Source organism: Colias philodice, chromosome 6 (genome assembly GCF_061535455.1).
Source record: "Colias philodice isolate Cphi_HAF_F1 chromosome 6, ilColPhil1 Martin Lab GWU primary, whole genome shotgun sequence".
Taxonomy (NCBI): domain Eukaryota; kingdom Metazoa; phylum Arthropoda; class Insecta; order Lepidoptera; family Pieridae; genus Colias; species Colias philodice.
Genome location: NC_143091.1, coordinates 2,844,178 through 2,861,420, shown reverse-complemented (window position 1 = coordinate 2,861,420; position 17,243 = coordinate 2,844,178). Strand labels below are relative to the sequence as shown.

Genomic DNA, 17,243 nt, shown 5'->3' with positions numbered 1-17,243 from the left:
CTACTGTGTTTACTGTTTTGCCAGCTATCCATTAAAAATGAAGAAAGCTGATATAGTTTTCTCTGTTGCAGTGATCATCACTTATATATTATTTTATTTTTCTTATCTAATACGATACATACAATCATAAGCAGTAAAACATGATTTTATTTGTCTTAATATATTTTCATGAATTTAATAACATGTATCCAATATTCAGTACCAGGCTGACATAAAAAACACGTGGTGCATCGTCACCCGTAACCTGAAGGTGCGGGCAGGATGCGAGCCACATGGCCCGCAAGGCACGGGCGTCTACGTGGACTGTAGATTTATATGGATACTCCCGAATTCTTTATGACAAAAGGAACAAAAAGAGTTATGCATGAAGTTAGTATGCAATGATTCAAGTAAAAGTTTACTGAAGATGTTGGAAGGGAAAAAGGCATACTGAAATTATTATAATACGTGTACCAAATGTTGAAATAATACTATCTCGACTCTACCATCACAAAAGTAATTCTTACTGTTTGTTTACGACGTAGTATTCCATCATCTTTTGATTTAAATATTTCCATATATGTATGCACATTCCACTCACATTCTTGACTTTGAAAATTATAACAATTTGAGATGCAGAGGTATAATGCTACCAAAATTAATACAACAAACCATATCCATACTAACTCTTTCGTATGCAAAGTTACATTTTAAAAATCATCAACAGCACGTGTACAAAGCGATTTCAGCCAAATGCACTAGTGCGTACACTTAATTACTCTGTAGGTACTGAGTAATAATTCCAAGAAGAGAATAAGAATGTTTTCTCAATTCAGATGTTCACACTTGGCAATTAGTCATAGGAAATACCTACTCAGTCAATGAACATTTCATAATAGACGTTTGATTTTATGAGATTTATTTATTTGTATGTGTAGATAGAAAAGGCCTTAAATAAGCAAATAAAAATATCTTCATTATAATAAATTGTTTTCAAAATAAGGTTGATATTGTTTGCAATAGCCACATTTGAAGAAATTCGCAGAAGATAAAATAAATTTTGTATTTTAAACATGCACGATGGTTTAAGTTTCTAAGAATCTTCTTTTCATAGAGCAGTAGTGAAAGAATAAAAAACTTACATTGTCAACGCTTCTTTTAAATTCCATGGAAACACTGAATAAAATGTCAAAATACGTATCTTCAAAAACAAATAACCTACCTGAGTATTTAAATTATTTTTAAAGTTTCACCACCATATCACGCCCGGGCCCCATGAAAAAAAACAGCTAAGTATATTAAAATCAAATTTTTTACCTTACACGAAATAGTGTTTTCTTACGATCCGTTAATGGCCTGAAAGTGACATTTTACGATTTGACACTGAACTCGATTTATGGGCGTTTAAAATCTTCAAACTAAACGAAGTTTTGATGTTTAGAAAGTTAGTACGTAAACAAATAATAATTCTGGTCGTAAATTACCTTTAAAGCTTTGTAAATGGAGAACATGAATGTCTTATTAACGCTCACTATTATAAATACATTTAAGTCATTTAGAAACATTGCCATTAGAAAGAAGAAAGAAAGAAAGATCATTTATTTGACTCCACAATAATAACAAACACAATTGACACAGAATACAGTACTTAATTAAAATTAAAACAACACAACATGAAACAAAACAATACAAGTATAATAAATGAAAGAGTAAAATAAAATAATTATAATTTTCCCCAAATCTAAAAGAAAAATATACTTACCAAAAGCTTTACCTTTAATCAAAAACCTGTACTTCACATACCAGTTAACCACTTAGATTAGATCTTAATATTATGAGCTCATGGTGAAGGAAACCTTATTTTTTCGTATACTGAATTCAGAGAAAATTTTGTCCTTCAATAAAAAAAAATAAAGCTTTCGCAGAATATGTGTTATAGTAGGACAAAAAGTAATTCCTGTTATTTCAAACAATCAGTATGACAGTGGTATGATAGTGGGGAAGCTAATACATAGTTTCAGTGTCTGAAATATAATATATGTACATATTTACAAATGACTAGTTATATTTATTTTAACCCAACTATTTTTTATACAAATCTCAAGCTTCATTTAATCTTTATCAGTCACCTGACAAAATAGGTATAGCTAGGTACTAAGAACTGGTTAAATCAAAATTATATAATATGTAGCCTGAAGGCTTAAATTTATGATTATTACTAGGGTTCCGCCCGCGGCTTCGCCCGCGCAGTCAAAGAAAAACCCGCATAGTTCCCGTTCCCGTGGGATTTCCGGGATTGCGTCATTTTCCCGGGATAAAAAGTAGCCTATGTCCTTTCTCGGGTATCAAAATATCTCCATACCAAATTTCATGAAAATTGGTTCAGTAGTTTAGGCGTGATTGAGTAACAGACAGACAGACAGAGTTACTTTCGCATTTATAATATTATAGTATGGATTATTAAAATACTCGTGCCTAGAGCTGCTAATCGATACATCACCTATATAATTTAAAGCACTTAAAATTCAGTTCATTACGCCCTTCATGTTAGTTCAGAACTAAATAATAGGAAAAGTTGCTCGTGTATACGTATAGGTATATCGATTTCAACAACAGAGTCGACATCTGACAAAGGGTGAAATCAGAACTACAGAGACGGTCTGGTGTTTAATTTTCTAAAAGCTGATCAATCGACCTGATACTATCGAAAAGCCCAAACCTTGTCATGATTTGATAAAACTATAAAATTACTTGTGATTGTATATTTAGTTGGGATAGTTATGTTTTTGAGCAATTGCTAGGTACTTACTTTATATTATATACTGGCTCTCCCGGCAAACATTGTTCTGCCTCACTGTTATCACTTAGAGATATGATTTTCCGATTGCCTTTCCCTTGATCTACCAGCTAAGTACCAGCATATGCACACAAAATTTCATGAGAATCTGTCAATTCGTTCAAGAGGAGCTTAACTTCAAATGATGAGCATTTTATATGTTAGATAACGCTATTTATAACATTATTTCACGAATAATTCGTTGTTGTGTTTATTATAAGCCTTGTTAATATCGATAGGAACTGAATACATTAACTAATACTGACCGGTCTATAGGTAATTTGAAATAGCCAACTGTTAGATGGGTATTTCCCTTCAATGTCAAAGAGAATTAACATTTAGATAGGACAATACTCCCGAGACGATATGTTTATGGAAAATAGAAGTAGAAGAATCACACATTTCAAATATATAGGTAAGTATGAAAAAAATGTAAATAATGTACATTTGGAATAAATTAATTTAAAATATGAAAGTTCCATAACCGTCTATCATTGGTTTCAAATTACTATCATTGGTATTTTGCCTATACCTTTGCCTTTAATTTCCTTATTTTAAGTTTATCAAATCTACGTCTGATCTTTTCCCGTTATGTTGAGTCTTCCGTCACAACAACGTATGAAAGTCATGATTTAATTGGATATTTGACCATATTTTATGTATATTATAATATAATTTTACAATGGGTTATTGGTATTTTCAGAAAAAGCGGTCAAGTAACTTTCACCTGGCCTTCAAAGGGGAAAAAGCGGAACACGAAAATTTTCTTTTCACATCTCTAAATACCATGCTGTTGCATATCTCTTGGGGTCTGATGTATCATTTACTCTGTTCAAGGTAGCAAGGTGAAAAGTTTTGACAGTGGGACAAAAAGGTAAAAAGGTACATCGAGGTACAATGGACAAAAGTTGCTCTATTTATACAGACACTAGCTTTCCGCCCGTGGCTTAGCCCGCGTTTTCAGAGAAAAACCCGTTCCCGTAGGATTTCCGGGATAAAACCTATCCTATGTCCTTTCTCGGGTATCAAAATATATCTATACCAAATTTCATGCAAATTGGTTCAGTAGTTCAGGCGTGATTGAGTAACAGACAGACAGACAGAGTTACTTTCGCATTTATAATATTAGTATGGATTTGGTCAAAATACTAATCTGGCTATAAATACTATTTTGGATAATTGCCAGTTATGTTTACCCAGATCTTTTTCCTCTTAAGTTGATATTGGAGATGATGCGTTTAGACAATACCGTCTGATTATTCAGGCAATTATGCAATACAGTCAAGGTAGATTAACTATCGTTATAAGTCTTTTACTGTGTATAATAATTCTATAAGCACTTTTGATAATAATTTTCCCCAAATCTAAAAGAAAAATATACCAGAAGCTTTACTTTTAATCAAAAACCTGTACTTCATACCAGTTAACCACTTACGCAAACTGTGTACAAAATTATCTACACACTGCTCTTAAGCCACGGAAGAGATTTATAAAACACTCCATACCCCAATGAAGCGTAAGCCGATTAAGCTCAAAATCTAGACTACATTTCCTCATATCCATTCAGATATGAACGCGAAGTCTAGGTAATTTTAAAAATAACAAATGTGTGGGCTAAACTCAATGTAGGAATAATATTTAAAACCGTATAAAACTCTCATAAAAGTAGAGTGCTTTAAATATATTCTTAAAAAAAATGTTCTTATAAAAAAAAGAAATAATGAAACATTTATTTGATCATTTTCTACGTACTGGCAATCATTTGTTTCTTAAATAATAGGAAACTATAAAGAATAGTGATTACCTATTAAAATCTACTAGCTGTGCCCTGCGGTTTTACCCGCAGTGCTCCACTCCTGTTGGTCTTAGCGTGATGATATATAGCCTTTCTCGATAAATGGGCTATCAAACAAAGAAAGAATTTTTCAAATCGGACCAGTAGTTCTTGAGATTAGCGCGATTAAAAAAACAAACAAACTCTTCAGATTTATAATATTAGTATAGATTATAACCCATTGTCATATTATACGCGATATTTGCTTCATATAATCAAAAAAGAATAATAACAACAAAGGACTATTTTAAATCGTCAGTACATTTATAGTTCCGTACACGAATATAGAAGTCTGATCCTTGACCGAATCCCTAAATATCCGATACTGAAAACATCGGACACTAAAATATACGTGTAAAATTAGCTGTATCCGTGTTCAATTTAGGATGAAGCTGGTATGTTCGATTCTTACGTTATTTAGACGTAAATGTGTCGCATTCCATAGTAAATATGCATATCAGAGGTCCGACGGTTTATTGTATTTAAACAAAATAAATAACAGACTTACATTTGTTATTATTATAATTTTCAAATTATCGTTACGTATCGTTACGTTAAACTGTAAATTTCATAGTAGCGGTTTACGTAAAAAATAATCACCTGAAATGCGTATTAATCCCTCAGTCCCTGAATCACAGACACAATAGAAAATCTATTGTGTCGCGGCCCGATCGGGCCGCTCGGTGGTCAATGGGTTAATGGTAAAGGTGTAAGACAAATGTGCAGTCAATAAACAACCAAGAAACAGTACGATTCCTTCGCGCTATTGACTGCTAGTGGACTGCTATCATTGCACAATAGAATATCTTTGATTTCCAGCCAACCGTCAACCTGTCACGGCGTAGAAAAATAGTTTGAAATCCAACCAATGAATTATAAAACCGCACCGGCTCGAACCGACATGCTTTCAGAGAAATGAACAGGGCTACGTCTGTTCGAGTACCTTTGAGGCTTAATCTTAGCTTGTATGCTATGTGAGTAATTGGTCTGTATATCGGGAACATTTTAGAACCAATGATCCGGTGGATTATGCGATAAATGTGATGTTTTCTGGTCGATAATTTGCTGGATGTTTGTACTGGAACTGTGTTTTCGGATTATCGGGCAATGACGCACGTGTGACGTACTTATTCCTCAAAATCGTCCGGAAAGAGATGCTATAAAACGAAGGTAATACAAAAGACAAATACCTACTTTATTTATCTACCTTATATCTTGGATTATAAAACTGTTTTTTTGTGTTTTCTATAAAGCATTGTTTCATTAAGTTGCACTTATAACTTTCCTTATTTTCTAGATTTTATGAAAAATTTAACATTCCCTGTATTATTGGATGTATTGATGGCACTCATGTAGCCATGATAAGACCTGATAATGAAGAAATATTTTTTAATCGCAAACATTTTCATTCAAGAACTGTTATGATTGTAAGTAATAATCAATTTGTTATAAGTCCATGTTTTGAATATAATATGTATTTTTAGATTTGTGATGCAGATTTAAGAATCTTGTCAGTAGATGCTTCATTTGGAGGAGCATCGCATGATAGTTTCGTGTGGAATCAGCACCCCGTTAAACAACATTTAATAACTTTAAATAATAATGGAGAAAATGTGCATTTACTAGGCAAGTAAAGTATTTAAATAAGTTTATAGTAGAATTTTTGTATTTTTGAATCTATTTTAATAAATAGTTCTACATTTCAGGTGATTCTGGATATGCACAGAGGGAGTACATGATGACACCTATATTACATGCTCCTGATGGCTCCCCAGAACATCACTACACTAAGTTGCACTGCTCTGCAAGGAATACCGTGGAACGTACCATTGGTATATTAAAAAATAGGTGGCGTTGCTTACACAAACATAGAGTGCTGCATTACCATCCAGATACAGTAGCTAAAATTATCAATGCATGTTGTGTGTTACATAACATATGTATTAATAGAGTAGGTGTTGATCTTGTAGAGAATACAGCAGAGTGTGGTAATGAATGCCCTGATGTCTCTTCTCAAGAATCAACTAGCAGCACAGCTGCAGCTGCTGAACTAAGACGAGGAATCGAAAAACGAAATATTTTAGTTCAGCAGTTGTGGGCAAGTAGGAGGTAGGTTAAAAGCAAGGGAAGTTTTATATTATTTCTTATATATTATTTAGTTATGTTTAGTTATTTGGTATAAAAATTGTATTGTTACCTACTCAACTTATTTTTAAATGATTAATCTATTAAGTTGTTAATCTAAGTTTTGACATGTGATGATGAATGAAATGAATAAACTTTTTTTATTTAATCATAGTATTTATTTCTATACTTTCTACTAATATAACACAAATTAACAATTAAAATAGAATGATACATTACCTAACAAATTAAAAAAGAATAATAAAAAAAATAATTTCAACACATACATAATATAATCTTGGTGAAAGTTATTGACTGGGCATTTTTCTTGCCACTTCTGAAATTGCATTGGCAATTGACAACAAAGCTCTCTGACAATTTGGTTAATGCTTGCGCTGTAATTAATTCGGCTTCAACCCGCCGCGCTTCGATATCCGTCATCTGCTGCATATCAATATCCACCGTTCTCTGTATCGAGGACCGGCGTCGGCGGGGTCGCCGTGGAAGGGTACTTTGAAGTGGCGTCGCAGGCGCAGGTACTGAAATATAATCATAAAAAATGTAAAATCAGCACTTGAAACATCATGTTACAAATTGTTTATGCTTAGAAAAAAGTCAATAGAATAAAATAGTGAAGTGTTACATGTTCGAGCTGTAACAAAAAATCGCTTTACTGTTCTGTGAAAAAATCCCAATCTAGGGTTGAGTGACTGATGGATTTATGGAGCACTAGATTTCCGCCCGCGGCTTCGCCCGCGTTTTTAAAGGAAAACCCGCATAGTTCCCGTTCCCGTGGGATTTCCGGGATAAAACCTATCCTATGTGTTAATCCAAGTTACCCTCTATATGTGTGCTAAATTTCATTGTAATCGGTTCAGTAGTTTTTACGTGAAAGAGTAACAAACATCCATACATCCATACATCCATACATCCATACATCCATACATCCTTACAAACTTTCGCCTTTATAATATGTATTAGATATTTAAAATAATTTAAAATTCCTAAACAAATTTTGTACAAATATTTACTCGTGGGTTATTATTGTACTGCCTCATTGTGTGACGCAGTAATTGTGGAACTATCCATTTCCGCACTTTCTTGTATTAAAATGTTTTCCACTACTGGTGCAGACTGAAACAATGAAAAGAATATTATAAAATTTATTAAATATTGAGAATTCTAAATGGTAATGTATATTTCTATTACAATATTGTATGTTTATTTAAATATATTACCGGTTGAGGAAATGGGTCGACTGTCAATATTGTATCACGCGTCGCAAATTCTTGTCCCCCCATTACTGCCACTAATCTATTGTCTAGGGCAGACAACACTGCTAGGTTGTCTGTCCCTCCCCCAGTACGTGTCATTGAAGCCGAGAGATCTGCACAATGTTTTTTTAAAGCACATTTCTTCTCAGCCCAATACTGAAAACAAATGAATTTTTATCTTATTGTTAATGATTTAAATGCAGTATATATAAATTGTTAAAAATATCTGAGGCTCGACTTTGAGACTTGCTTTCATGTTTGAATTTTAATGAAATTATTCAATTTAATATTTAAAGTAACAAGTATTACCTTAGCCCAGCCTTGTCCATTTTTAATTGCTCCTCCAAGAGAATTCAATGATTTCGCTAACGTTTCCCATTTTCTCTTTGTTTCCAATTTACCGTGCGCTGTCCGAAGCACTCCTCTAGCTATGCCCGGGTTTTCTTCGAGAAACTCCACCAAACCTTCTAACTGAGCATAACTTGGCCGATTGGACATATTTACTGAAATTGAAAAACTTTTATAATTCGCAACAAAATACAAATATTGTATTTTATTTATATTTAATAAATTAATTTAACTACACTAGTAGATATAATAAAGGTTTGTATGTGTAAACACACATTTATTTACAAACGTAAATAATAACAAATATAATTGTGTATAATTATCTACAAAATACGTAAAATCAAAAATTTCTTCATCGTTTTATAAGTCAATATCATCAAAAGCTACATCTTTATAAAGTAACCTAGGATAGTAATTATATACAAATAGTAATTATATATAACAAAAATAGTTGGTTCTCATTATTTAGTTAAGTAAAACCATAATAAAACATTACTTACTTATAATATAGCTAGTATATTTTTTTTACTTACCCCTTATGTAAATCTCTCTTATTAGTTGAGTAACTATAGTAGAGCCATTTTAATAGGCAACATTTGACAGTTCAACAAAATTCAACAACGTAACCTAGTAACGACGACATAGAATAACATGATATTTCGTTTTGTTGTAACTGCACATTTGCTTAACTTTTTTCAATTACGATTACATATTTATAATAATAATGACCGATGCAACTAATTTTAGGATTTGATTTTACTGATAAACCATTCTAAACATAATAAACATTTTCTTATTTAAAGAACTGACGTCGCTACAATTTTGTGTCAATAAACCTTTTTTCTTTTTAAATACCAGAGACGTTACTCTAAAAATCGAAATCTGACACCTAGAATCGAATGCATTGATTACTTGGGAATAAAAATCATCATAAATTATTGACATGTGTTTCAAGTTCGATTGACAAATGTTTCAAGTCCGTATCGATTAATTCGCTTTAATCGATGTTTTTAAGCAGGTTACCACCCTATGAAGATAAAATTGATAGACGTCAAATGTTGCCTATTAAATTGGCTCAACTATAATTAAATATGAATTCAAAATTATTAGAATATTTGAAATTGGAGCGCCCCTGCGTCGGGTTGCAGAAAAGGCAACGATCCTCCGCATACAGCCAACGTCAAACGTGATTTTATGATTTTGACCATTTTCTATCGCTCAAATAGATGGAATATGTTAAAAAGAATAAAATTAAATATTTATTTTACTCAGAAATATTTATTAGCCTTGTTTTTTAAAGGATAAAGCATTTAAAAGTCCTATTACCGATTAATCGTAAAGAGTTAGACGACACTATTGCGGCCCGTCTCATAGCTAACCGTGTAACAAATAATCGCGGGGCAATCCCAATTTTAATCCAATGTTGTCAGATTGTTTTCAAGAGTTCGAAATCACGTGACTGCAAAATTAACATTGGGATCGGATTAGTCTTAGATTGGAATTGAAATTAGGTTGAAGAGTAAGCCAGTGGTAGTTTGAATGAGTGGGCGTGCAATTGTGTGTGCTTTGCTGACATACATTTAATTTATTTTATAAATTGTCAACATTATTTAACTTTGTATATTTTCGTTCTAAATAGTAATAACACGTCATGATTTAAGTTTTAGTTTAAAAACACTAATTGGCCTATTCACAATTGAACATTAGGTTGATATTTTAATAATTAAACAACAAAAGAGTTCTCAAAGGTTTTTTGTGTTATAAAACACCCTTGAAACACGTAATTTGTTTTTAGTCTTAAAACTAAATAATCTAATTAATTATGATTATTTTTCCGACCCAAATATCGACCAATAGAATTGCACCATTCGACGTCACGTGGTACAACCTACATGGTATTATACTGATAATTTTTTGAAAATTTTCTCTGGTCGTTGACGTCAAACTGACAGGTTGAATTCAATTGTGAAATTATTGGCCAACATTTGGGACGGAAAAATAATCTCCCGAATACCACACGAGCTTCAAAATTATCTGGTATTTCCCTCAAGGTTTCCCGCAAACAAATAAATTCGTCAAGTTTTTCAGGAAAAATTTTTAACCTTGACTAAAAACTTGACTCCTTCATTTGTTTGCAACGAACCTATCGGAAAATACCCGATAATTTTGAAGCTCTTGTGGTATTATAAGTGAAAAAACAACTGCAAATAATACAGAGCATATAACTTACCTATTACCAAACTAACCAAAAACGATAAAAGTAATGATAAAATTGATTTTATAAAACATTTATTTCCTTCGCTACAAAGGTGCATATTTAACGAGAAGCTAATACGGCATCTATTGTAAAGTTTTATAAACTTAGTTCTGCATTCAGTTCTATTACAAAAGGAAACTTTAATAGTATTTAAATGATGTTTAATTTTACACATTTGAAGTAAAATAAGCTCTACTTTTGTACTTCTTGTAAATATTATTTCATAGGAAATCGTCTTTGTTGTTTCATTTTTGTTGCTTCAGTATTAAAATTTGTGTTACATTGTTTTATTTTGTGTACGTATATTTATACACCTAATTATGAATAAAGATTTAAAATATAATTATTATGAACTAGCTTTCCGCCCGCGGCTTCGCCCGCATTTTCAGAGATAAACCCGCATAGTTCCCGTTCCCGTGGGATTTCCGGGATAAAACCTATCCTATGTGTTAATCCAAGTTACCCTCTATATGTGTGCTAAAATTCATTGTAATTGGTTCAGTAGTTTTTGCGTGAAAGAGTAACAAACATCCATACAAACTTTCACATTTATAATATTAATAGGATATTCTGGCATTAAGTAAATAAAAATCACCTTATCTTATATGTACAAGCTTTTTTACACCCATATTTTAAAGGTAGACAATATTTATTTAACACGACTCTATATCGTGATTTATTTATTTATCAAAACTTTGAACAGCCCTTAAAAAGTTAATTAATATGCCAAATTTGTTATTTTACACGAAAAACAATAAATCCAACGAAGGCCAACTACGAAATTACACCGTTAATCAGAAATTTAAAAGTACCATTGAAACAAGGTTTCCTTTATTTAAACTGTTTAATACTAATTGATATTTTAACTGACAGATAAGATCGCTATCGGTTAAGCAAATGGTTATCACGCGATCATATCACAAGACAGGTTGGTCCACCTTCGCATACAATGGCCACTAGCGGCTTATACTGGTGTAATATAATTTGTCACTTATAATTATAGGTGAATTAAGATTTTTTTCACAGATTGGCTATGGTTCACTATTTTTAATTTGTTTATATGACATATTTTTTATTATCAAGGTTGAAGATTAATGTTAAATATTAATATTCATATTTTTGGTGTTTAACGTCAATCTTGAATTTTGGTTAAAACTTGTTAACTAAAGATATTGGGCTACGGTGTAACAAGTTTAACTTGAGTTTAACATTTTCTCTATGTTCTTACTAATTAACTTAACATATCTACCCATTTCCCAACATTACTTAAGTTGCCAGACTTAAATTGTGTAAGAGGTAACATAGTTTATTTCAGTTTCCTATCAGTAAGAAAGTATATATTTAGATCTTATAAAAATCAGGTATTATTGGAAATACTTAATAAAATTATTCTTAATATTTCATTTTTTAAAACACAAAATTTCGTATTACATTTGTAACACATTCCTGCCTATATTATATCTATGAGAGAACGCCTAATACCTATATCTTATATTATTTTGTGTCCAATAATTGCAATCAAAATACAATCAAGCAACAGAGGATAGCATTTATTCGTAGCTAGATATAATTATATGTGTATTGATTGTAGATCCAAGGTATAAGTATATTTTGAGCACAACGGTGACCCAACACTATTATTATATATTTTTAGTAATACAATTTAATGATACTGGAAAAATTCATCATCTAAAAAACATTATATTTGCAATTATTCCTTTTTGAAGACATCACGTATTTTATTATGCTGTTTTGCATGTAACATCAATGAAATATAATATGTATCGAGGGTGCAATTTCTTAAGGAATGGGCAGGTGGCGACAACAAAATTACAGACCGCATTCGCAACTTTTCAATCGTTCATAAACGTTTTATAGTCCTGATTTCCACTGATTTTAGAATTCGCTGAATTCAATTCTTATTTTAATATTTATAAGAATTAAATAAAGGCAGACATTTCAGTTCCACGTTCTACCTAAACTTACACAAAACAAATAAAGGTTTTATTTATTAATTTATTTAAACTTTATTAAATACCCTACACAAGAGGGTGCGCTCATAAAAAAATATTCAGCCCCCCTTTACATGTATGGGGAGGTACCCTTAAAAAAGGGTAGTTTTCATTTTTTGTATTTTTAAAATTGAGATCCATATCCAAAAAATCCTTGAACCAAGTTTCATGCAAATCGATCCATAAACGTAGAAGATATTGTGCTGTGACAGACTAGGACGGACGGACTGAACGATCTTATAAGGGTTCCTTGTCGGACTGCGGAACCCTAAAAAGATGGAGATTGCAAAGAATGTCTATCAAAATTAAGAATAAGAAAGTATTGTCATAAAAATCATTCACACATAATATTAAGAGCATTAAAAATTAATGCATCTCTAAATAAGTCACCTGCATAGTCTACCTCAAACTAGTATTTTCAAGCAATTAATCCGCGAAGTGCAGACTCTACCGAAATATCTTGTCCTAGATTTCTGGGCTTCAAGCGAAAGGTCTATATTAGTCGAATGTTACATCGGATGTCGTTCAATTTTCATTAATAAACTACCGGGTTAAGCGGTTTTCTGTGTACCGATGTCCAGAAATAATTCCGCCACTGCATTTGAATAAAACTCGCCGTGTCATTTTAATGGAAATTGAAACATTTTTGCGCTTCAGTATGGTTTTGTTTTGCTTTTGTTTTTGATAACTGGAGTTATTATGAATATGGTAAACGAACTATATATGTTTATTAAACTAGTACCTATTTGCATAGTGTTTTAAAAATGACAATTGGATAAATATAACTGATTTCATAATTTTACTTCCAAAAAAAAACTGTTCTTAAAAATAATTAATTACAATTTCTATTAAAGATAATGCAAATCCAAATTTTATAATTCAAAATTATTACATTTTAGATTTAGTATTTGACTTACGAATTCACCTAATTAACTTAAACCAAGAAATGATTTTTTTTACAATAAAGTTCCTTCCCCGTATTAAGTATTCTTAATCGAACCCCAAAAAAGGGGATGCCATACATCGACCTTGCATTCCTAACCTGTATCCGCAGAACACCAAAATAAAAGGCCAATAGGTCTAAGGGTCATTTAAGTGCCTGTGACATTTCGCTGTGCATAATTGGATAGGGAACTGACGGCCACCCGCGGGGGGACAGGCGTCGACGTGTCAAGCCAGGTTCTGAATAAAATATAGGCATAGTAGGTGGATGCTTTGCCACTTAGCTAGCTCTGAATAATGTATGCAGCTGGAGTTCAGCCTGGTTTGTTTGTGGACCGATTTGCGAGCTGTGTTTATTGTATATGGTATTGTGATTTATGTTGTATGGAGGATTGGGGTTGGTATAGTGGTGTTAATTTGGTGGGTCAGATAAAAAGTTACCATTGTCTTGCGGATTCTTAAATAATAGATAAAAGGCTACTAAATTGCAAATTTCTTACGGTAATTTGAATTTTCAGAGGCAATATTTTACATGATGTGTTGTGTAGCTCATAACAATGATAAATTTAGTTTAAAATGAAACAAAATGTGCAATAATTTTAATCTATCATAAAATATAATAATTTTAAATTTCTGGCAGATTTTTTTTCTATGTTGACGTTTAAAAGTAAGTGCTTTATCCACCAACAAAAATTCACTCAAAAGCCATTATATTACAATGCACATGACATATTACCATACTTTCATCGCTCCAAACTAAAAACACCATTATAGTAAACTGTTGAAGAATATTAAAAAGCCATAACTCCGGTCGGATGCGTGTGCGCAGGTGTCGCGCCGGAAGCGGCTGAAATGGAGGAAGGAGGGGTGGGGTTACCGACTCATGTGGCATAGTCACGTTGTATATTTGTTTTATATTATGTATGTAGATATTATATCCTTTGTATTCTTTATAAATGTAATATCTGAAAGTTTTGTATCATTTTTTTAAGTAAAATCTGAAAGTATTTTTTCGTTATACTAGATCAAAGCTTTTGTTCATTGCCAAGTTATTAAAATGTTTGTTCGATTTTCCGATTCATCTATTGTAACATGTTCAATTAAAAGTATTATTTGTACACCAAAGCTAAAATTATGCTATTTTTTCGATATTCCGTTTCGTCTATTGTAATGACGTGTTCAATTGATTGACGTTTTCGCGTGCATATTTTTTGCAATTATTATAAAATTACAGATTATAATAGAAAGCCGAGGAATAATGAACGTATAATTGTAAATTGTAGTTCCAGTGGAGACAATAATTATAAAGGGGTTATTATGCCCGTAATAATGTAGAGAATAATTAGATATCGATAAATGGTGCTTATAGCCTATCAATTTGCTTAATGTTAGTTTGCAATAAATTATACCCCGTTTATTGGTGTACAAGTTATGAAATAATAAAGATTTAACGGTGAGTAATGTGAAATTAAAAATAAAATAAGGGAAGCATCATTAATTGGAGATTAAATTGATGGAAAAATTCTTAATAATTTTCTATATTTTTTTCGTATACCAAAAAAATATCGTCTTAAACTTGTTAGTTTTTCCTGAATGGCCTAATATATGAATGCTTTTGATCAGGATTCATAGTATCAATCTGTGTTGTAAAATAAAGAATTGTTCAAACGCTCTACATTGCTCTACGTGCTTCAAATTCAAACTGAAACATTTATTTATTCAACTAGACATCTAGAAGATTTTGAATCGTCCAAATTTAGACAAATTTTGGACGACATCGTAATCTATTACGTAGTAAATATTATGATTGTAAAAAGATAAGTATCAAATATATTCACAAATAAACACATAATATGTAAGTTTGTCACAAGATCTTTTTTTATTTTTTTCACGACGCGACAGCAAAAATCTTGCAACCTCTGAGTTTAAAGAAACAATCTTTTATATCTAACAGGTGTGTCAAATCCTTGAAAATGACGGCTGAAAAAGTACAACGCACGCCATCTGCGCATACGCAGGGGAGAAATAATGATTCCTTAATACACTCCCCGTGAAAATGGATTTCATGTGTGTTTATTGCTGTCACCAGGTATGTAAAACCTATTTATTCTCTAATTGATTTGACATTTCCTTGTCTGAGCCTTTTTTACTTCAATTAATAATGAGTTTATTGTAGTTTTTAATCTATACTTAATATTATAAAACTGAAGAGTTTTTTTGTTAGAACGTGCTAATCTCAGGAACTACTGGTCCGATTTGAAAAATTATTTCGGTGTTAGATAGCCCATTTATCGAGGAAGGCTTTAGGCTATAGGTATTATTAGTAGTAGTAGTAGTTATAAATGTAAAGGTGTGTTTTTGAAGTTATTATTGTTCTTCATATTACGACACTATAGGTTATTTTTTATCTTAAATACCTGTGCTAATACTGACATTTAAATTTCTAGCTTGTAAACCATGATTTTATGAGTTTTTTGTGCGATTGAATTACAAATTTATTCAAAATTAGAGCTATAATCATAAACAGACAATAGTTATTAGGCAATAAATAATAACGTTAATATACATATTGTTGTAGTTTTGTTTACATCACACAACTTACAAAAAAATAGCCTTAATAAGTATGAACTTCCGCATTATATTGTAGTACCTACTTATACTTTTTTTGTTTTTTTTGTTGTAAAAAAAATCTTCGAAAGATACTCTGTCTTTTGAGGGAAAAGCAGAGCATTCTATCTACATGAGACCTACATATAATCGTTTTGTTAAATCACACAACTTACCAGATTAACATGGCCTTAGATTTAATATGGCGCATACGTTAAAATATGTCATGAAATCAGATTTCAAAATGTTAACGGATGCAATAATGGTAACTCAGGAGCGCCGGAGGGTCAACGACCGACATTTTTTCTGCTCACCGGCTGGGCGCGCTTCCTGTCACAATTTGTCTCATTTTTTTTTCTTACCGTTACAGGAACGTTTTTGTCGCCTGTTTTGGTTCCGTTTTTTCATGTTCAATTATTGTGATATTCAAATTTCAATCAGACGCTTTCATGTGTTTTGTTTGATGTGACTTTATGTGATGAATTGATGCATAATAATTAAATTGGATTTTTTTGAAATTATTTATCTTCAACTGCAGGAAAAAAAATATTTTTTATAATTATCATAATTGGTGAAAGCCAACAGATTTTAAGCTATAAAAATAAAAAAAGAGCTTAGCATGCTACAACTTTTTAATAATCTCAAAACACGAAATCCCAAAATATAAATAGATTATAAAATATCTTCCTCTATTTAATACCATTCAATAAAAACAATTACCGCAACACTACAATAAATGAATAATAAAGATCCGTATATTTCGGAAGCATACGCGCTGCGGCCATTACCGATCCGATTGCTAATTCAAATTGACATGCCAGACGAAAATATCCCCGTCTGGCTGTGGGGAGGCGTACCCCCATCTCAATGCACTTCTCATGTCATAATGGTTTTGACGCCTACCTCTCTTCATAAACTTGATGCTTTATAAATGAGTCCGTTTATTTCATATCATCTGCATTTTGCGATCCAATTTGGCGGACGCTTTTAATGGGCTTGTTAATTGTTTATTTGTAGATTATGGTTTAAA

At 31.8% G+C, this 17,243-nt stretch overlaps 1 protein-coding gene across 1 annotated transcript; it reads right to left on the bottom strand.

Annotated features, from left to right (window-relative positions):
- Positions 1-7,145: 7,145 nt before the first annotated feature.
- Positions 7,146-8,610, bottom strand: LOC149487540 (uncharacterized). The gene is made up of 4 exons (XM_089695855.1): positions 8,357-8,610; positions 8,012-8,203; positions 7,805-7,907; positions 7,146-7,312 (listed from the first exon to the last, which is right to left on the bottom strand). Exons 1-3 carry the CDS (start codon positions 8,543-8,545, stop codon positions 7,815-7,817), a joined length of 474 nt encoding a protein of 157 aa, XP_089551981.1. The 5' UTR covers positions 8,546-8,610; the 3' UTR covers positions 7,146-7,312; positions 7,805-7,814.
- Between the last annotated feature and the right edge of the window lie 8,633 nt (positions 8,611-17,243).

Coding starts and splice junctions, on each gene's coding strand:
- LOC149487540 (XM_089695855.1), bottom strand. CDS start 8,545: ATGTCCAATCGGCCAAGTTATGCTCAGTTAGAAGGTTTGGTGGAGTTT. Junction 8,204..8,356: donor ATGGACAAGGCTGGGCTAAG/GTAATACTTGTT, acceptor ATTTGTTTTCAG/TATTGGGCTGAGAAGAAATG. Junction 7,908..8,011: donor TCGACCCATTTCCTCAACCG/GTAATATATTTA, acceptor TCATTGTTTCAG/TCTGCACCAGTAGTGGAAAA.